Source organism: Cervus elaphus, chromosome 1 (genome assembly GCF_910594005.1).
Source record: "Cervus elaphus chromosome 1, mCerEla1.1, whole genome shotgun sequence".
NCBI classification, from domain to species: Eukaryota; Metazoa; Chordata; class Mammalia; order Artiodactyla; family Cervidae; genus Cervus; species Cervus elaphus.
Genome location: NC_057815.1, coordinates 65,402,406 through 65,424,791, shown reverse-complemented (window position 1 = coordinate 65,424,791; position 22,386 = coordinate 65,402,406). Strand labels below are relative to the sequence as shown.

The 22,386-nt window shown below is 40.9% G+C and overlaps 1 protein-coding gene and 1 non-coding gene across 4 annotated transcripts in view; both read right to left on the bottom strand.

The window, feature by feature from the left end:
- RNF121 (ring finger protein 121) overlaps positions 1-22,386 on the bottom strand; it is a 77,038-nt gene that overhangs the window by 36,552 nt on the left and 18,100 nt on the right. For all 3 annotated transcript variants that reach the window (XM_043906101.1, XM_043906109.1, XM_043906118.1), the window contains 2 exons: positions 6,986-7,023; positions 3,140-3,281 (listed from right to left, as the gene is read on the bottom strand). In XM_043906101.1, the coding sequence (XP_043762036.1) occupies positions 3,140-3,281; positions 6,986-7,023 (180 nt within the window). The remainder of the gene's footprint in view (positions 1-3,139; positions 3,282-6,985; positions 7,024-22,386) is intronic.
- LOC122703809 lies at positions 7,819-7,982 on the bottom strand. The gene has a single exon (XR_006343618.1). It is a non-coding gene; the product is annotated as a U1 spliceosomal RNA (small nuclear RNA).

Below are 22,386 nucleotides of genomic sequence, written 5' to 3'. Positions count from 1 at the left end.
AAAGAGTCGGACACAACTGAGCGACTGAACTGAACACTACTATATGTGTTTACGTATTCTTTCAAAGTATAATTATCATCACGTGGATGCTTGCCAAGTTTTTTATGTTAAAGAAGGGTTGTTATACTTGAAAAGGTTAAATACTTTTAAGATAATAGCTGTAAAAGAATTCAGTTTACTACCTGCCATGTCCTCATCCAGAGTAGTTACATTTATGATTTCAATGTTTTTTAATTTACTGAGGTTTACTTTGTGGCCTAACATATGGTCTATCCTGGAGAATGGGCTATGTGCACTTAAGAAGAACATGTATTCTGCTGTTGTTGGGTACAGTGTGCTGTGTATGTCTGTTAGGTCTAACTGGTTTATAACGTTGTTCAAGTCCTCTGTTATCTGTTAGTCTTCTATCTGGTTATTCTATCCATTATGAGAAGTGGGGTACTGAGCTCTACAACTATTACTGTAGAACCATCTGTTTCTCCCTTCAATTCTGTTAATTCTTGCTTCACCTACCTGGGGACTCCTTTGTTAGGCTGCATATATGTTTGTAATTGTTGTATCTTCTGGCTGCAGTGAACATTTTATCAATATGTAATCACAGCAAATAGATGGGAAAAAAGTGGAAGTAGTGACAGATTTTATTTTCTTGGGCTCCAAAATCACTGTGGATGGTGACTGCAGCCATGAAATTAAAAGATGCTTGCTCCTTGGAAGGAAAGCTATGACAAACCTAGACAGTGTATTAAAAAGCCGAGACATCACTTTGCCAACAAAAGTCTGCATAGTCAAAGCTATAGTTTTCCCAGTAGTCAAGTATGGACATGAGAGTTGGACCATAAAGAAGGCTGAGTGCCAAAGAATTGATTTCTTTGAATTGTGGTGCTGGAGAAGACTCTTGAGAGTCCCTTGTACAGCAAGGAAATCAAACCAGTCAATCTTAAAGGAAATTAACCCTCAATATTCACTGGAAGGACAGATGCTGAAACAGAAGCTCCAATATTTTGGCCACCTAATGCAAAGAGCTGACTCACTGGAAAAGACCCTGATGCTGGGAAAGACTGAAGGCAAAAGAAGGGGGCAGCAGAGGATAAAACTGTTAGATAGCATCACCAACTCAATGGACATGAATCTGAGCAAACATCCTTCTTTATCTTGTGTACCTTTTTTGATTTAAAAGTCTATTTTGATAAAACTCCTAGAGGAGAACATAGGCAAAACACTCTGCGACATAAACCACAGCAAGATCCTCTATGACCCACCTCCCAGAATATTGGAAATAAAAGCAAAACTAAACAAATGGGACCTAATGAAACTTAAAAGCTTTTGCACAACAAAGGAAACTATAAGTAAGGTGAAAAGACAGCCCTCAGATTGAGAGAAAATAATAGCAAATGAAGAAACAGACAAAGGATTAATCTCAAAAATATACAAGCAACTCTTGAAGCTCAATTCCAGAAAAATAAATGACCCAATCAAAAAATGGGCTGAAGAACTAAACAGACATTTCTCCAAAGAAGATATACAGATGGCTAACAAACACATGAAAAGATGCTCAACATCACTCATCATCAGAGAAATGCAGATCAAAACCACAATGAGGTACCATTACACGCCAGTCAGGATGGCTGCTATCCAAAAGTCTACAAGCAATAAATGCTGGAGAGGGTGTGGAGAAAAGGGAACCCTCTTACACTGTTGGTGGGAATGCAAACTAGTACAGCCACTATGGAGAACAGTGTGGAGATTTCTTAAAAAACTGGAAATAGAACTGCCATATGACCCAGCAATCCCACTTCTGGGCATACACACTGAGGAAACCAGATCTGAAAGAGACACGTACACCCCAATGTTCATCGCAGCACTGTTTATAATAGCCAGGACATGGAAGCAACCTAGATGCCCATCAGCAGACTAATGGATAAGGAAGCTGTGGTACATATACACCATGGAATATTACTCAGCCGTTAAAAAGAATTCATTTGAACCAGTTCTAATGAGATGGATGAAACTGGAGCCCATTATACAGAGTGAAGTAAGCCAGAAAGATAAAGAACATTACAGCATACTAACACATATATATGGAATTTAGAAAGATGGTAACGATAACCCTATATGCAAAACAGAAAAAGAGACACAGAAGTACAGAACAGACTTTTGAACTCTGTGGGAGAAGGTGAGGGTGGGATGTTGCGAAAGAACAGCATGTATATTATCTATGGTGAAACAGGTCACCAGCCCAGGTGGGATGCATGAGACAAGTGCTCGGGCCTGGTGCACTGGGAAGACCCAGAGGAATCGTGTGGAGAGGGAGGTGGGAGGGGGGATCGGGATGGGGAATACGTGTAAATCTATTGCTGATTCATGTCAATGTATGAAAACCCACTGAAAAAATAAATAAATAAATAAATAAATAAATTTTTAAAAAAATAAATAAAAGTCTATTTTGTCTGACATTCAAGAGCCACCAGCTCTTTCTTGGTTATCATTTGCATCAAATATATTTTTCCATCCTTTTACTTTTATCTCATTTCTTTGTATCTAGAGTATCTTGCAGACAGTATATGGATGGATAATGTGTTTTCTTAAATCAATCTGACAATCTGCCTTTTTAAAGGAGAATTTAATTCACTTACATTTCAAGTAATTACTAATAAGGAACCATTTATTTCTGCCATTTAGCTATATGTTTTGTATGTTTCACATTTTTGTTTCTCATTTCCTCTTAGTATCTTTATAGGTCTCTCTGCTCTCCGACCCTGCCTTCTCATCACTTGCTACATTGCCTCCCCACTGTCATTGCCTTTTTAAAATATTAATCTAAAGATTCACTGGAGGCTTGGTCTTTCTCATCTATTTGAATAGCTCCTGATGAACAGTTCCTTCATGAATCTATTCCACAATGTTAAAATGAAGGACCTACCTTTTCTGGCCATGATAGTAGGTTCAGGGGCTAGCCCAGTTTTCAGCATCTGAATCACTTGTCCCTTAAAGGCACATTCACCACACACCATTCATACACACAGTTTATTATTATTATCGATTCCTTGCCTACATGAGGCCTGGGTTAGGTTGGACTCTAGAATACTTAAGAAGAGTCTCTTGATGACTGGTAAACAAAGAAATGAGCAAAGTGGCTTACATTGTAGGAGCGGGGATGTCTCTGTTTCCACTGCACCAGGAGCAGCTGGGCCACCACCAAGGTAGCAATAAGGATGAGGACCATTTCAGCATGCATGGCTTCGTGGCCGCGATGCTTGGCATGCATGCGTGCGTGCTCAACCCTGAAAGCCAAACAGATGCAGTGAGCTAGGTCAGGGATGGTGTGGTGATAAAGGGGCAGTGCTTTCCAGGGATACCTACTGGTCTATAGCTCAGAACACACTGTTTTAAAAAATAATAAAAATTTTATTTTTAGCTGCACATGGTCTCTGTTGCTGCATGTGGGCTCTCCTTAGCTGTGGTGAGAGGGGGCTACTCTCCAGTTGCAGTGCGCAGGCTTCAGTAGCTGTGGGGCACAGGCTTAGTTATTCTGAGGCATGCGGAATCTTCTTAGACCAGGGATTGAACCTGTGTCTCCTGCATTGGCAGGCAGATTCTTAACCACTGGACCACAAAGGAAGTCCAGAACATATTCTTAAACTGTACAAATTAGGGGCTAGAAGGACACATGCCTTAGAAGACAGGAATTCTGAGACAGAACAGGAGTTCTAGGGGCTCCAGTCACCAAGGTTAGGTATGGGGTTAAAGGTTGGTGGTCTGCTCCCCACCCCTAATGGTAGCAACAGTGGATTCCTTTCTATTTTGGTCCTATTTCAACCTGTCACAGGAAGGAGAAAGTAACCGAGAAAGAAGATCACAGCCATAAAGGCTCATACTCTTATTCAATGATATTTATGACACCAATAAAGGAGTAATATTGCAAATGTGTGCTAATTTCAAGGTTAAAGTCTTGCTTTATTTGTCCTACCCTCTCTGTCAGGATCAGAGATCCTTAAGACTAAAGCCTGAAAAATCTGAACTGCTTCAGCTTTATACTACTTCACTATCAGTGTCCAGAGGTAAATAGTCTCTTCATGGGCTCAAGGACAGAAAAGCTAGAAACTCTTATTTAATCCAAGGCTGGCATTCTCTTGTCTTGAGGATTGGCAGAGAGTGATTCCCTTGGCCAATACAGGCAAAAAGTTTCCTCTGAGAACAGAAAAGTCAATCCTACCATTCTGGGTCAGAGTCAGTTAATGGAGAGGAATAAAGGAATTAGAAAACTGAATACAAATGTAACCTGTGGTCAGGAGTTTTGGTGCAAGTTCTCCATGGTGGTGATGGTGGGGGTTTAGTCGCTCTGTTGTGTCCAACTCTGCGACCCCATGGACTGTAGCCTGCCAGGCTTCTCTGTCCATAGTATTCTCCTGGCAAGGACACTGGAGTGGGTTGCCATTTCCATCTCCACCCAGCAAGTTCTCCATACCAGAGAGTATCAGGGAGAAAGGGAAAGGACACATAAATAGTATGTATCTTCATGGAATTCCCAAGGGCAATGAGAGACTAAACAAGAACCACCAGTGGGATGCATTATAGACAGATAAATCATAAAGAAATATAGCAAAAAGTTAGTTGTAGATTCTAGGTGGTAGGTACAAGGGTGTTCACTGTACAATTCTTTCAACTTTTCTGTACAGGAGATTTTTCATAATATAATAAAACATTAGGTGGGAAGATTTGGTAGGCAGCCAAATGTCAGCCAGCCAGGCAGCCACAGTACCTAAGGGTTAATCTTACATAAATTGTTATCCTAGGTGGGAGAATCTGACAAAATATATTAATACAGGGAGAAGTCAGAAACTTAGGTTCAGAAACACCTATGTGATCTTAGCCAAAAGAATGTACATCTCTTCACCACAATTTCTTCATCTATCAAAAGGAGTCTATATCTTTTCTGCCTCCCTCATAGGATTATTTGTTGCCCAAACTAAAAGGGCAATGGATATTTAAAAACCTATGGACTGTGGGGAGTTATAAAGACAATAAAAGATAAGTTTCCTATTTTCAGACAGTATATAACTGATTGAATGTGTACAAGAAATCAAAGAAAGGATTGAGAAAAAATAGAAGTCATCTAGCTCAAATTTGCAATCCTGTGTTGGAATACCTCCATTGGCTGAGAATATATGTCTCTTAAAGTAACCTATTTAGAACCAGCAGTGTCTGACACATTTTTAGTACTCATATGTGCCTATGAAGGAGTAAAATTCTAATGCTTTAAGAAGCAGGAAGCTCAGTATCTCACAATATATGATTTTTTTTTTTTTTTTTAGTATTTATTTATCTGCCCCAGATCTTAGATGTGGCATGTGAGAACTAATTCCCTCATCACGGATTGAACCTGGGTCTCCTACATTGGGAGTATGAAACCTTAGTCAATGGACCACCAGGGAAGTTCCAATATACACGATTATTTTAATGATGTTTCTGATAATGAGATAAAATCTATCTTACTACAGCATCAATCCTTCAGACTTAATTCTATGCTCTGGAACATATCCACTCTCTCTTTCCCAATGCTGCCCCTTCAAATATTTGTCATAGTATTATTAAAAAAAACAAAAAACAAAACCAGGCTTCCCTGGTGGTTCAGTGGTAAAGAATCCACCTCCTAATGCAGGAGAAACAGGTTCAATCTCTGATCTGGGAAGATCCCGGATGCCACGAAGCAACTAAGCCTGTCCACAACTACTAAGCCTGCACTCTAGAGTCCCGGAGCTGCAACTACTGAAGTCCATGGCCTAGAGCCATGCTTCGCAACAAGTGAAGCCACTGCAAACTAGAAAGTAGTCCCTGCTTGCTGGAACGAGAGAAAAGGCCCTTGCAGCAAAGAAGACCCAGCACAACCAAAAATAAATATGAATAAATAATTTTGTTTTAATTCCTTAAAAAAAAAATCCTGTTCTTACCACCATTTTCCTGGGCCCTTTTAGGCTAACAGTTCTAAATCTTTTAAACATGCATATAACATAATGTGAAGACCATTAATTCTGAATGCCTTCTAGATGTATTTAGCTAAAGATCTTTTAATGTGTAGTATTTACAATACAATCAGTGTGGACTCACCAAAATAGAACACAGTACTACTGTTACTTCCCTTAAGGCAGATAGCATACTTTCAATGAATACGTTCCAAAATGTGGAATATTTTGGTAGCTCAGGTATAGAACTGGCGCATATTACACTTAAAGTCACCTAAAATCTTGTCATTTGAGTCACTATCTTTGCCATTCTATATTTTTATCATCAATAGTTTTCCTCTAAATGAAGTGCTTTTTTCTCACTATTAAAACTTCACTGGGTTGATTTCAGCTCATTGGTCAGCTACCTTGTGAAGTTTGAGGGATAAGCACTCTTGAAACTCATTTACTGAGGAGAAATAATGACAATAAGATATTTGTTGACTCACTCTGGTTACAAAGCAAGTTAGTAGCAGATGTGAGATCAGAAGATACATCTCCCATTTTCTCAAACAGAGCTCTCTGCCCTGGTTCCCAGATAATGATGATGCTAATGATGATAACCATCCTCAAAACAGGTAACACTTACTGGAAGTTTACCACATGCCAGGCACTGTTCTAAGAATTTCACAATTATTAATGTTCACAACAACTCTATTATGGATACTGTAGTTTTCCTCATTTTACAAATTGGACAAACTAAGGTAATATGAAGTAAACTTGCCCAAGATCACATCACTAGGAAATGGCAGAAGTAGTATTCAAACCCAGATGGATGGTTTGGTGCAATTATCTATTTACTCCTAAGGATTGAGGGAGCTACCCAGGAGTGATTCAATTACTGGGAAAGATCTCAAATGACCTGTCCTCCTCGTCACAGGTCACTGCCTCCTGCAGACAAGGAAACAAAAAGGGCAGGTATCCAACTCTATCAGTAGGATTAATCTATGGTTCCCACCATGAGGGGCCCGTTCTGTCACACTTACTTCCATTGCTCCTCTGGAGAGAGTTCTGACATATCCACCTGTAGAAAGACACCACCATAAACATCCATTACTGTCTTAGAACTGTTCCTGCCCAACATACAGGGATCACACATTTGCTAGCGTTAAAAGTATGAATCAGGATTTGTGGTATATGAAGCTCGATAAAATATTCTGTCATATAACACCATCTGACTCTAATTGGCCTCCTTAGACTAAGCATCAGTCCCTGTTCTGCTGTCAGTGGTATGACCTTCCAACCGCAAAGCTCCAGTTCTATTTGTTAGTCTTACGCTTTTATAGCAGGATTTCTTAAACCTGGACACTAGTGATAGTCTGGGACTGGTTAATTCTCTGGGTTGTTTGGGAAGGGGGTGTTTTGTAGATTGTATAATGTATAGGCATCCCTGGCCTCTACCCATAGGTGCCAGTAGCATCTTCACAGATACAACAACCAAAAAAGTCTACAGATATTATCAACTGTCCCTTGGGGGATGAAAAACTGCCCCCAGGTGAAAAACCACTGCTCTAGAATAACACTAGAAAAGTGGTGGGATTGCATCACTGACTCAATGGATATGAGTTTGAACAAACTCCAGGAGATGGTGAAGGACAGGGAAGCCTGGCATGCTGCAGTCCATGGGGTCACAAAGAGTCGGACACAACAGAGCGAATGAACAACAGAATACTACTAAATTCTTTGAGTTCAGAACTGAAGTCTTCTACTCCCTTGTAGCCATATGGAAGAAAACCCAAACTTCAGGACATAAGTCACTCAATATGTTCTTACATTGAACTGAGCTGAAAATGCCTTTTTTTTTCCTCTTTTTTTCTTTCAGGGGAAAGCGTGAACGCAGTCCCCCACTACCACAAATTATGCAGTCGAGTTTCCCACATTTGGGGAAATCGCAGAGGTCAGCACATCCGGAGTGCAATGGATAAGCCTCGCCCTGGGAAAACCACCTTTGTGATCATGGTATCTCCCCTGCCAGGTAAGTATTGAAAATGCTTTTTGATGTAGAGAAGAAAAGCCCTCATAAACACTCAGAGGAATCAATCAACATATATTCCTTTAGCACTTATGAAGTTCAAGACCCAGTTTCCCACTGTTCCTCTGATAACTTCAGAAAAGTACCTTAAGTGGAATGTTTGAAGTAAAATGGGCAGAACTCCACTCTGCTACTAAGTAAATTGGTACATATTTACCATGCATCTTTTACGTGTGTGCACTGGGAATGTTCACCATTGCTTAAGGAGGGGTTTCTGGTTTCTACATATCCCATCTAGGGAAGAAAGGAAAGGGAGAAAAAGAAAAAGGGGAGGGATAGGACGGTAGGGAGAACAGGGGAAGAGAGAGAGGAAGAGAGAAACAATATCCCAAGGCTTCCCATAGCCAACAAAGGTAATGAAATCAACCACCCCCTTGTCCTACTTTACACTGTCTCACAGAATTTATTCAAGTGACCTGACTCAGCCCTTCATCTCCCTGAAAGGTCAGAGGTCCTCTCCAAGAGAGGACAAGTAGATGTAGGAAATGGAAAGGCCCAGCTGGGTGGCACCTGAGCAGACAATTTAGAACCACAGTCTTACATTATCTTAGATATGCTTTCCAAGTGATCTAACTGCTGCTTAAATCCAGGGCCAGGGCCAGGGTGACATAAGCAAGGCATCGAGGACTCAAAATTTACAGAGGCACACATTTTCAGGTACTGACCCTGCACTTGCATGACCTTAAGGGTGAGTGCCTCCTTCAAATCTGTGCCCTGCACTTTGTATGCTTCACCCTAGGCCAAGTCCTGCTTATGTTTCTCTTGCTCCCATTCTAGATAATCTCACAGAGCTAAGGAGAATACACTGCTTTTGTGTCTTTCAAGAACAGCAGAGCTGAGCATATATTAAACACTCAATGAGTACTTATGGAATTGAACAGAATTCCTTCCAACAGGAATAATAAGTAAGTATGCTGACAAACCAGCATCCTACCTGGAGATGCTTAAATGAGGATGTAAACAAACACTTGAAAAATACCTAATGAGCATCTGGGAAATAAGTATTTGTTTTCTGGAGGCACCTAGAAATCATGCTTTAAAAAACTGCATGTCAAGCAACAAATGCTGGAGAGGGTGTGGAGAAAAGGTAACTCTCTTACACTGTTGGTGGGAATGCAAACTAGTACAGCCACTATGGAGAACAGTGTGGAGATTCCTTAAAAAACTGGAAATACAACTGCCATATGACACAGCAATCCTACTCCTGGGCATATACACCGAGGAAACCAGATCTGAAAGAGACACGTACACCCCAATGTTCATCACAGCACTGTTTATAATAGCCAGGACATGGAAGCAACCTAGATGCCCATCAGCAGACGAATGGATAAGGAAGCTGTGGTACATATACACCATGGAATATTACTCAGCCATTAAAAAGAATTCATTTGAATCAGTTCTAATGAGATGGATGAAACTGGAGCCCATTATACAGAGTGAAATAAGCCAGAAAGATAAAGACCAATACACTATACTAACGCATATATATGGAATTTTAAAAGATGGTAACGATAACCCTATATGCAAAACAGAAAAAGAGACACAGATGTACAGAACAGACTTTTGGACTCTGTGGGAGAAGGCGGGACTGGGATGTTCTGAGAGAATAGCATTGAAACAAGTATACTATCAAGGGTGAAACAGATCGCCAGCCCAGGTTGGATGCATGAGACAAGTGCTCATGGCTGGTGCACTGGGAAGACCCAGAGGGATGGGGTGGGGAGGGAGGCTGGAAGGGGGATCGGGATGGCGAACACATGTAAATCCATGGTTGATACATGTCAATGTATGGCAAAAACCACTACAATATTGTAAAGTAATTAGCCTCCAACTAATAAAAATAAATGATAAAAAACAAAATAAATAAAAAAAATAAAAAATAAATAACTGCATGTCAAAACAAAACAACACAACACAACTACATGTTCAAAAAAGCAAGACAAGTCTGTTGAATGGAAAACAAGGAAGATCCAGAGAACCGGGCCAGGCATGGGGACACCTCTCTGTGAGACAGTGGTCAAGCATGCTACTGTTTGTGCCTTAAAGTATCTCTCACTGGAAAATAGATTGTCTTCTGACTTCATTGTGGGGCTGTGAGAATATACTAGTATTATATTGCAAATGATTTCACTGCCTTTCCTCCTAGGAGCGTATGTGCTCAGTTGCTAAGTCATGTCCAACTCTTTGCGACCCCATGGACTGTAGCCCATCACAGTCCTCTGTCCATGGAATTTTCCAGGCAAGAATACAGAAGTGAGTTGCCATGCCCTTCTCAAGGGAATCTTCCCAACTTAGGGATCGAACTTGAATCTCCTGAGTGTATTTTACAAAGTACTTGGAGAGGCCAGGGAACTGAATGTTGGTGAAGCACAGGGCAGTGATGCTTTCAGGGCCTCAGGGAAAGCTCAGAAGGGCAAGCTCTTAAGCGGAGACTAGACCTGGTGCTTAAAGGACCATTTAGCATTTCGTGGAGTAGTACGAGTACTGGAGTGGAGTAATGCTAAGAGTCAAGAAATGATGTGGCTTTAATATTTCCATCCTGAACCAAAAGATTTTAAAGATTATATCCAAATCAGTCATCCAGCTCAAGTGGAAAAACAAGGAAAGCTATAAGCTATATCTGTAAGTAAGCTGTACCCTAGAAATACATTTGCATTTTTCCCCTAACTAATGAGTTTATTCATCTGGGGCTAAGCATTAAGTCATTCATGTCCCCTGTCCAGGCTCAGGTAGCTAATTAGGCAGGCTCTCAGGGTAGGACTGATAGGCCCATATTCCACTCCTAAGACTCATACACAGAATGTCTTTTTGACAATCAATCACTACTCTCCTAGGATTTCACAAAGTTTCTAGTTATGTAAATCTACCAAAGTCCAGATTTGAAAGAAGTTAAACCAAAAATGTCAGGCAGAAGACAAGATAAAATTTCACAAAAATGAAAAAGGATCTGCAGTTGACTGATATATTTTCTCAGGTGCAAAACACAGATGGATCCACCAGTGTAATCCCACAAGCAGGCCTCTGTCCCCCACAAATACTGATACTCTGGGGTCTCTTGAGTCTTTACACAGACCAATTAGTTTGTCCCTTCAGCCCTTCTCTTCTACCAAACCACATTCTCCCTTCCTGCAAAATGTTAGCCAAATCCTCCTGGATCCAGAAAGACCTATTAGACTGACCCCACTCACTGAAGGGGAAAAAAAAAATCTTCACTGCTTTGAGCATGAGCCACAGTCCAGAAGCATCAGCACCCTGAGAGCTTAAAAACAGAGGCTTCAGAATCCATCCCAGACCTCCTGGATCAGAAGTTGCATTTAATAAGATACCCGGGTAATTCACATGCACATAAAAGCACTGCTATTGCATTCCAGCACTCACATTCAGTCTGTTCTACAGTCACACACCTCCACGCACCTAAACTGCTTTTGTTAACAGCTTTTCTGAGATCTAATTCACATAGCATATAATTCACCCATTTAAAATGTGCTAGTCAATGTTTTCAGTATATGCAGAGTTGTGCTACCATTACTGCTATTTAAATTTAGAACGTTGTTACCACTCTCAAAATGAAACCATATACCAGTCAGCCATCACTCTGCAACATCCCTCAGCCCAAGAAACCACTAATTTAATTTAATTTCGATCTCTATCTACACATTTGCCTATTCTAGGCATTTCATTTCATCACATTCATATACATATACATTCATTACATTCATTCATTACATTTCATATAAATAAGATTTGACAGTATGTGGTCTTTAGGGAATGGCTTCTTTCGCTTAGCATATTTTCAGTGTTGCTACAGATATTATAGTCATTCCTTTTTACTGCCAAATAATACTATATTCTATGGATATACAATATTTTCTTTGCCCATTCATCAGCTGATGGACATTTGCCCTGTTTACAGCTTTGTGCTATTATAAATAATGCTGTTATGAACATTCACTTACAAGTTTTTATACAGACATGATTTCATTTCGCTTGAGCATTATTTAGTAGTGGAACTGTCTGGTTATATGGTAACTCTATGCCTAACCTTTGGAAGAACTGCCACCCTGTTTTCCACAGCAGTTGCACCATTTTACATGCCCACCAGCAGTGCATGAGAGTTCCAATTCCTCCACATCGTTGACAACACTTGGTATTATCTTTTTGGTAAAAAGCCTCCCACTGGGTGTGAAATGGTAGATTAATGTGATTTTGATTTTGCATTCCTCTGATGTATAACGACATTGAGCACCTTGTCATATGACTATCAGCCATTCATGTATCTTCTTTGGAGAAAAGTTTATCCAGATTCTTCATCCACTCCTTAAAAATAGACTTTTCCCCCAGCAGTTTTAGGTTCACAAACTTCCCTGGTGGCTCAGACAGTAAAGAGTCTGCCTACAATGCAGGAGCTGCTGCTGCTGCTGCGTCACCTCAGTCGTGTCCGACTCTGCGACCCCATAGACGGCAGCCCACCAGGCTCCTCCGTCCCTGGGATTCTCCAGGCAAGAACACTGGAGGGGGTTGCCATTTCCTTCTCCAATGCATCAAAGTGAAAAGTGAAAGGGAAGTCGCTCAGTCGTGTCCAACTCTTAGTGACCCCATGGACTGCAGCCTACCAGGCTCTTCCGTCCATGGGATTCTCCAGGCAAGGGTACTGGAGTGGGGTGCCATTGTCTTCCAGGTTCAACCCCTGGGTCAGGAAGATCTCCTGGAGAAGGAAATGGCAACCCACTCCAGCATCTTGCCTGGAAAATCCCATGGATGGAGGAGTCTGGTAGGCTATAGTCCATGGGGTCACAAAGAGTCAGACACAACTGAGCGACTTCACTTTTAGGTTCACAACAAAACTGAGTGGGAAGCAGAATTTTCCATATGCTCCCTGCTCCTCAATATGCACAGCCTCCCCCACCAACATCCCTCATCAGAGAAGTACCTTTGTGCCAACTGAGGAACCTACATTGACATATCACCCAAAGTCCATAGTTTAACTCAGAGTTCACTACTGATGTACATTCTATAGGCTAGGACAAACATAACATTCTTATGGACACGTATCCATAAACAAGAGTATCATGAAGAGTAGTCTTACGGACCTAAAAATTCTCTGTGCTCCTCTTATTCATCCCTCCATCCTCCCTAATCCCTAGCAACCACTACTCTTTTTACCATCTCCATAGTATCACCTTTTCCATAAAGTTGAAATCATGTAGTACATAGCCTTTTCACATTGGCTTCTTTCACTTAGTAACATGCATTTAATATTCCTCCATGTATTTTCATGGTTTAAGAGCTCATTTCTGTTTTTAGTACTGAATAAAATTCCACTGCCTAGAAGTACCACAGTTTATTTATCCATTCGCCTACTAAGACACTATGTGTGTGCTGAGTCACTCAGTCATGCCCGACTCTGCAACCCCCGGAACTACAGCTTGCCATGCTCCTCTGTCCATGGAATTTTCCAGGCAAGAATACTGGAATGGGCTGTCATTTCCTACTCCAGGGGATCTTCCCAGTGTAGGGATTGAATATGTGTCTCTTTGTCTCCTGCACTGTCAGGCAGATTCTTTACCACTGGGCCACCTGGGAAGCAAAAGACATCTTGGTTGCTTCCAAATTTTGGCAATTACGAATTAAGCTGCTATAAAGATGTGTGTACAAGTTTCTGTATGAACATACATTTTCAGCTCCTTTGGGGATATACTAAGGAGCACAACTCCTGGATATGGTATGGTAATAGTTAAGTTTAGTTTTGCAAGAAACCGCCAATCTATCTTCCAAAGTTTGATGGAAGATATTATCTTGCATTCCCACCAGAAATGAATGACAGTTCCTGTTGCTCCACATTCTCCCAGTATTTGGTAGTGTCACTGTCTCAGATTCTGATGATTCTAGTAGGTGTGTAGTGGTATCTCATGCTGTTTTAATTTGAATTTCGCTGACTACATGAGGTGGGACATCTTTCATACGCTTATTTTCTATCTATATATCTTCTTTGGTGGGCAGTATGTTAAAGTCTCTAGATTACTTTTTAAACAGGTTTTCTTCTTATTACTGAGTTGAAACAGTTCTTTGTATATTTTGGATAATGGTCCTTTATTTCTTTGTCTATTTATTTATGGCTGTTTCAGGTCTTAGTTGTGGCATGTGGGATCCTGGGCTTCCCAGGTGGCTCAGTGGTAAAGAATCTGCCTGCCAATGCAGGAGATGCAAGAGACATGGGTTCAATCCCTGGGTTGGGAAGATCCCCTGGAAGAGTAAATGACAACCCACTCGAGTATTTCTTGCCTGGAAAACTCCACGGACAGAGCAGCCTGGTGGGCCACAGTCCATGGGGTCATAAAGGATCGGACACAACTGCAAACACACACACACGTGGCATCTCAGTTCCCCAACCAGAGATTTAACCTGCACGCTCTGCACTGGAGGGTGGATTCTTAACCATTGAACCACCAGGGAAGTCCCTGACAATCTTTTTTCCTGACAATCTCTTGTAATTGATGCATTTAAACAACTAATGTTCAAAGTGATTATTGATACAGTTGGATTAATATTTACTATATTTGTTACTGTTTTCCATGTGTTGCCCTTATCTGTTTCTATTTTTGTCTTCTTTTTCTGCCTTTTGTAGTTTTAACTGGAAATATTATATGATTACATTTCCTTTCCTTTCTTAGCTTATCAATTATACCTTTTTTTTTGACCACACTGTGCAGTCTGTGGGATCTTAGTTCCCCAACCAGGGATTAAACCTGGGCCATCAGCAGTGAGAGCACAGAGTTGTGACCACTGGACCACCATGGAATTCCCTACACTTTTTACTTCTTTGAGGTTGCTCTAGAATTTGCAGTATACATAAATACTAAAATCTACTTTCAAATAATACTGTATCACGTGACATAGTGTGATACCTTATAACAACAAAACAATCTTAATTCCTCCTCTCATCCTTTGTATCACTGCTGTCATTCATTTCACTTATCCATAAATACACATACATACACAAGCATATGCAGTCAAATGTAGTGTCGGTATTACAGCTTTCAAAAAACTATTCACTGTTATATCAATCAACAACTTGTAAACTAAAAGAGCAACTACAAAATTCCTATAGCTTATATATTTAATGGTGAAAGACTGAATGCTTTTCCCCTAAGATCAGAAATAATGTCAGGATGTCCACCCTCACCACTACTATTCAACATACACTGAAGTTTCTGGCCAGCAAAATAAAGTGATAAAAGGTACAGATTAGAAAGAAATAAAACTGTCCTTATTTGCAGATGACATGATGGCCTACACAGAAAATCCCAAAGAATCTATGAAAAAAAATTCTAAAATAACAGCGTTCAGCAAGGTGGCAGAATATAAACATACACACAAAAGTTATATTTCTATATTAGCAAAGAACATGTGGAAAATGACATTTAAGATACAATAAAATTTACAATTAAAAGAAGAATTAGCAAAATAAATGTTTTTTCAGTCTACTTTCACTTACTCCCTTTCCAATGCTTTTCCTTTGTTTAGGTAGATCTGAGGTTCTGACCGCTCTTATTTTCCTCTCTCTAAACAACGTTTAATATTTCTTGAAAGACAAGCTTCCGTATGTGCTCAGTCATGTCTGACCCTTTGCCACACTGTGGACGGTAGCCCGCCAGGCTCCTCTGCCCATGGGACTTTCCAGGCAAGAATACCGGAGTGGGTTGCCACTTCCTTCTCCAGGCTACCTTCCTGATGCAGGGATCAAACCCGAGTCTCTTGAATCTCGGCACTGGCAGGTGGATTCTTTACCACTAGTGCCACCGGAAGCAAGACAGCCTACTAGCAACAAATTTGCTCTATTTTTGACTGTCTTTTTAAATTTTTTTATTTGGGTCTTTGTTGCTGCATACAGGCTTTCTCTAGTTCCAGTGAGCTGGGGCTACTCTAGTTGTGGTGCACAGGCTTCTTAATGTGGATGCTTCTCTTGTGAAACATGGGCTCAAAAGTCGTGGTGCACCAGCTTAGCTGCTCCCCGGCATGTGGAATCTTCCCAGACCAGGGATTGAATCTGTGTCCCGTGCACTGGCAGGTGGATTCTTAACCGCTGGACCATCAGGGAGATCCTATTTCTCCTCTTTTGAAGGCTGATTTTCAGGATACAGAAATCTAGGCTGATGGGGGTTTGTCTTTGCTCTTCTATAGGTAAAGTGTTTTCTCTGCTGGCTTCTTTCAGAATTTTTTTGTCTCTGATTTTCTATGATTTGAAAAATGATATGCCTAGTGGCGGCGGAGTGTGGGGGCAGAGGGGGAGGCACAGTGTTAGCATTTATCCTGCTTGGTGTTTTCTGAACTTCCTGCATCAGTGGTTTGGTGTCTGACATTAACTTGGGAAGATTCTCAGTCATTATTGATTAAAATATTTCTTTTGTTTCTCTCCTCCTCCTCCTGGTATTCCCATGATGCATCTGTCTCTTGCCTATTCAGGTCACTATAACAAAGTATCATTGACTAGGTGGCTTATAAACAACAAACATTGACTTCTCACATTTCTGAAGGGTGAAAATCCAGGATCAAGCACAAGCTGGAAGGGGTTAGGAAACTCTGAAGGGCCTCTTTTGTAAGGGCACAGATTTCAATTATGAGGGTTCTGCCTTCAGGACCTAATCACTTCCTAAAAGCCCCATCTCCTAACACCAATACCTTTAGGATTAGGATTTCAATATATGAATTTATGGGGAACACAAACATTCAGACCATAACAGCACACCCTTACTTTTGTAGTTGTCCCACCGTTCTTGGATATTGTTTTTTTCAAGTCTTTTTTTAAAAATTTTTTTAACTTTTATAAATTTCTACTGAAATATTCTCAAGCTCGGAGATTCTTTCTTTGGCCTTATCTAGTCTATTGATAAGCCCATCAAAGGCATTTTTCATTTCTGTCACGTTGTTTTCGATCTCTAAACATTTCTTTTTGATTCCTTCTTAGAATTTAAATTTATCTGCGTATAATGCCCAGTTGTTCTTGCATGTTGTCTAGTTTATCCATTTGAGCATTACTTAGCACAGTAATCAAAATTATTTTAAATTCCTGGTCTAGTAATTCCAACATCCCTGCCAGTGAAGTGAAGTCGCTTAGTCGTGTCCAACTCTTTGCAACCCCATGGACTGTAGCCCACCAGGCTCCTCAGTCCATGGAATTTTCCAGGCAAGAGTACTGGAGTGGGTTGCCATTTCCTTCTCCAGGGAATCTTCCCAACCCAGGGATCGAACCCGGGTCTGCCGCACTGCAAGCAGACGCTTTACCATCTGAGCCACCAGGGGTATATATATGCCTGCCAAAGATGGGTCTAATTCTGATACTTGGTCTGTCTCTTCAAAGTGTGTATTTTGCCTTTTAGTATACCTTGCAATTCTTTGATAGCTGGGTATGATATACCAGGTAAAAGGAATTTCTATAAATAGGGCTTTAGTACAGTGGTGGTAGGATGCTGGGGAGGAGCAGCCTTCTAGAGTTCTATGACTGGGTTTCAGTCTTTTAGTGAGTCTGTGCCTCTGGAATGTGAACTTCACAAGCGCTTGGCAGTGCCTCACCCACCCCTCTTAGGTGGGACACAATGGCTTAAGAGGACTGGAGTTGGGGATTTCCCTTATCCAACATGAAAAGCTAGAACTGGTTAGAGATGGGTATTTTCTTTCCCCTAGATCAGTCAGGCTGTGATAAAACCCCAAAAGGTTAGACTATGGTTAAACAGTTTCCCCTGATGGCAGATCTTAAGAACAGAATGCTCTGTAGTATTTTTAAAAGGTTCTTTCCCTGCCCTGCCACCCACAAAAGCACAAAGGGATTTTTCTCAGTACTCAATGTGAGAACCTGCCAGATACCTGGAAGGTCATTGTGGGGGCCCTGAATAACTATGAGTACCTGTGGAGTTTTTAACTTTGAGTTGTCCACACTGAGCCTCCAGCAATTTATTACAATCCAGGTTTCCCTGCTCCAATACTGGTTCCCACAGAGGTTTCTGCTTCTGTAAGTTGTGATTCAGGCCAGCAGTTTGTCTTCGTCCTATGACCTCACTTTTTTAAAGATCTAAGAATTGTTGATTTTTCAGTTTTTTCAGCTTTTTACTTGTTCTTAGGACAGAATAGTGATTTCCAAGCTTCTTACATGCCATATTGGAACCCTTCTGTCCATTTTTTAAAAGTAGGTTATTTATATTTTTATTGTTGAGTTATAAATGGTTTTTTTTATATATTCAGGATATAAAGTCTCTGATATATGACCTGCAAGTATTTTCTCTCATTCTGTGCCATGCTCAGTTGCTCAGTCGTGTCCGACTCTTTGCGACCCCATGGACTGTAGCCCGCCAGGCTCCTCTGTCCATGGAATTCGCCAGGCAAGAATAATGGAGAGGGTTGCCATGCCCTCCTCCAGGAGATCTTCCCAACCCAGGGATCGAACCCAGGTCTCATGCACTGCAGGCGGATTCTTTACCATCTGAGCCACCAGGTAAGTCCCCTTCTCCCATTCCGTGGGTTGCCTTTTTACTTTTTCTGGTGTTGTCCTTTGCAATACAAAAGTTTTTCATTTTAATGAAGTACAATTTCCTTTTGGTTTCACTGCTTTTGCTTTTGGTGTCATATCTAAGAAACTACTGTCTAATTTGATAGTGATTTATGACTAGCTTTTCTTCTAAGAGTTCTGTATTATTAGTTATTACATTTAGGTCATTTGTATGTCCCCCCCCCATTGGCCTGTTTTGAGTCAATTTTTTTATATGGTGCGATGGAGGGGGTCCAACTTCATTCTTTTGCCTGTGGCTATCTAGCTGTCTCAGCATGACTTGCTAAAAAGATTATTCATTTCCCCTGTGAACCTGACTGTACACACTGGCTCTTAATTCAACTCTCTAAGATGGTGCAACACCCTTGATTCCCACATTATTTTCTTAAGTGTCCACATAGCTCTATGTATTTTGCTGACAGAACCTCTGAAAAGATAGCTGGAAATACATAATACCATATATACAATACAAGACCTTTTAGAACTAACACCAAAAAAAAATGTCCTTTTCATTATAGGGGACTGGAATGCAAAAGTAGGAAGTCAAGAAACATCTGGAGTAAGAGGCAAATTTGGCCTTGGAGTACAGAATAAAGCAGGGCAATGGCTAATACAGTTTTGCCAAGAGAACACACTGGTCATAGCAAACACCCTCTTCCAACAACACAAGAGAAGACTCCACACATGGACATCACCAGATGGCCAACACCAAAATCAGATTGATTATATTCTTTGCAGCCAAAGATGGAGAAGCTCTATACAGTCAGCAAAAACAAGACCGGGAGCTGACTGTGGCTCAGATCACGAACTCCTTATTGCCAAATTCAGACTTAAATTGAAGAAAGTGGGGGAAAACCACTAGCCCAATCAGGTATGGGCTAAATCAAATCCCTTATGATTATACAATGGAAGTGAGAAATAGATTTAAGGGACTAGATCTGATAAGAGTGCCTGATGAACTACGGACGGAGGTTTGTGACACTGTACAGGAGACAGGGATCAAGACCATCCCCAAGAAAAAGAAATGCAAAAAAGCAAAACGGCTGTCTGAGGAGGCCTTACAAAGAGCTGTGAAAAGAAGAGAAGCAAAAAGCAAAGGAGAAAAGGAAATATATACCCATTTGAATGCAGAGTTCCAAAGAATAGCAAGGAGACAAGAAAGCTTTCCTCAGCGATCAGTGCAAAGAAATAGAGGAAAACAACCGAGTGGGAAAGACGAGAGATCTCTTCAAGAAAATCAGAAATACCAAGGGAATATTCTATGCAAAGATGGGCTCAATAAAGGACAGAAATGGTAGGGACCTAACAGAAGCAGAAGATATTAAGAAGAGGGGGCAAGAATACACAGAAGAACTATACAAAAAAGATCTTCATGACCCAGATAATCACAATGGTGTGATCACTCACCTAGAGCCAGACATCCTGGAATGTGAAGTCAAGTGGGCCTTAGGAAGCATCACTACAGACAAAACTAGTGGAGGTGATGGAATTCCAGTTGAGCTGTTTCAAATCCTGAAAGATGATGCTGTGAAAGTGCTGCACTCAATATGCCAGCAAATTTGGAAAACTCAGCAGTGGCCACAGGACTGGAAAAGGTCAGTTTTACTCCAATCCTAAAGATGGGCAATGCCAAAGAATGCTCAAACTATTGCACAATTGTACCCATCTCACAGGCTAATAAAGTAATGCTCAAAATTCTCCAAGTCAGACTTCAACAGTACGTGAACCGTGAACTTCCAGATGTTCAAGCTGGTTTTAGAAAAGGCAGAGGAACCAGAGATCAAATTGCCAACATCCTCTGAATCATCAAAAAAGCAAGAGAGTTCCAGAAAAACATCTATTTCTCCTTTATTGACTATGTTAAAGCCTTTGACTGTGTGGATCATAATAAACTGTGGAAAATTCTGAAAGAGATGGGAATACCAGACCACCTGACCTGCCTCTTGAGAAACCTGTATGCAGGTCAGGAAGCAACAGTTAGAACTGGACATGGAACAACAGACTGGTTCCAAATAGGAAAAGGAGTATACTGTCAAGGCTGTATATTGTCACCCTGTTTATTTAACTTATATGCAGAGTACATCATGAGAAACGTTGGGCTGGAGGAAGCACAAGCTGGAATCAACATTGCCAGGAGAAATATAAATAACCTCAGATATGCAGATGACACCACCTTTATGGCAGAAAGTGAAGAAGAACTAAAGAGCCTCTTGATGAAAGTGAAAGAGGAGAGTGAAAAAGTTGGCTTAAAGCTCAACATTCAGAAAACTAAGATCATGGCATCCAGTCCCATTACTTCACGGCAAATAGATGGGGAAACAGTGGCTGACTTTATTTTGGGGGGCTCCAAAATCACTGCAGATAGTGATTGCAGACATGAAATTAAAAGATGCTTACTCCTTGGAAGGAAAGTTATGACCAATCTTGACAGCATATTAAAAAGCAGAGACATTACTTTGTCAACAAAGGTCTGTCTAGTCAAGGCTATGGTTTTTCCAGTAGTCATGTATGGATGTGAGAGTTGGACTATAAAGAAAGCTGATCACCAAAGGATTGATGCTTTTGAACTGTGGTGTTGGAGAACTCTTGAAGAGTCCCTTGGACTGCAAAGAGATCCAACCAGTCCATCCTAAAGGAGATCAGTCCTGGGTGTTCATTAGAAGGACTGATGTTGAAGCTGAAACTTCAATACTTTGGCCACCTGATGTGAAGAGCTGACTCATTTGAAAAGACCCTGATGCTGGGAAAGATTGAGGGCAGGAGGAGAAGGGGATGACAGAGGATGAGATGGGTGGATGGCATCACCGACTCAACAGACATGAGTTTGGGTAAACTATAGGGAGGCCTGGCATGCTGCGATTCATGGGGTTGCAAAGAGTCGGACACGACTGAGCGACTGAACTGAAAGAATATATGTAAAGCATACTATAGAGAAAGAAAAGAAAGCCTCTGACGCTATCTGTGAAGTCTGATACATTTATTCATTTACTCAACTCTCATTTAAAGCACTTCTGTACTAAATGTGTAGGTTCTGGGCTAGGCATGGAGATACAAAGATGCACCAGACATTTTTTCCTGCCCTTGCAAAGACATGTGAAAAATAAAACAATTAGGCTGTTTTAAAAGCATGAATTTACTCAGTAGACGGAGCACAACTCTCCATTTTACAAAACACACAGATGAGGTATAAAGGAGAAAATCACTCACTAGAGATGACATTATGGGGGACAGGGACAGGAGTGATGGGGAAAGAATCACAGACCTTAAGGAAGAAAACAGAGTCAAAGCTTCGGGCCTCAAATGGCCAAGCCAATGACCAGCCACAAGGTCATGCGAGGGCCACATTATGACTTTCATGAGCCCTAGGTACTTTCGCCTTTGTGGAACTCTTCCTACATTAAAAATATATATATTAGGGACTTCCCTGGTGGTCCAGTGGTTAAGAATCTGCCTGCCAATGCAGGAAACCTAGGTTCAATTCCTGCTCTGCAGAGATTACACATGCCGAGGGGCAACTAAGTCCATGCATCTAAACTACTGAGGCTGTGTGCTGCAACTACTGAAGCCCACACTCTGGAGCCTGTGCTCTGCAACAAGAAGCCACTACACTGAGAAGCCCATGCACTGCAACTAGAGAGCAGTGCCCACTTGCTGCAACTAGAGAAAGCCCACGCACAGCAATGAAGACCTAGCACAGCCAAAAAATAAATAAAAATAAAAAATCTTTAAAGTATTTAAAAAAATATTTTATAACTGCATTAATATAAAGATGTACAATCCAAGGTGGATTATATCCATTTTTCTCTTCTGATTAA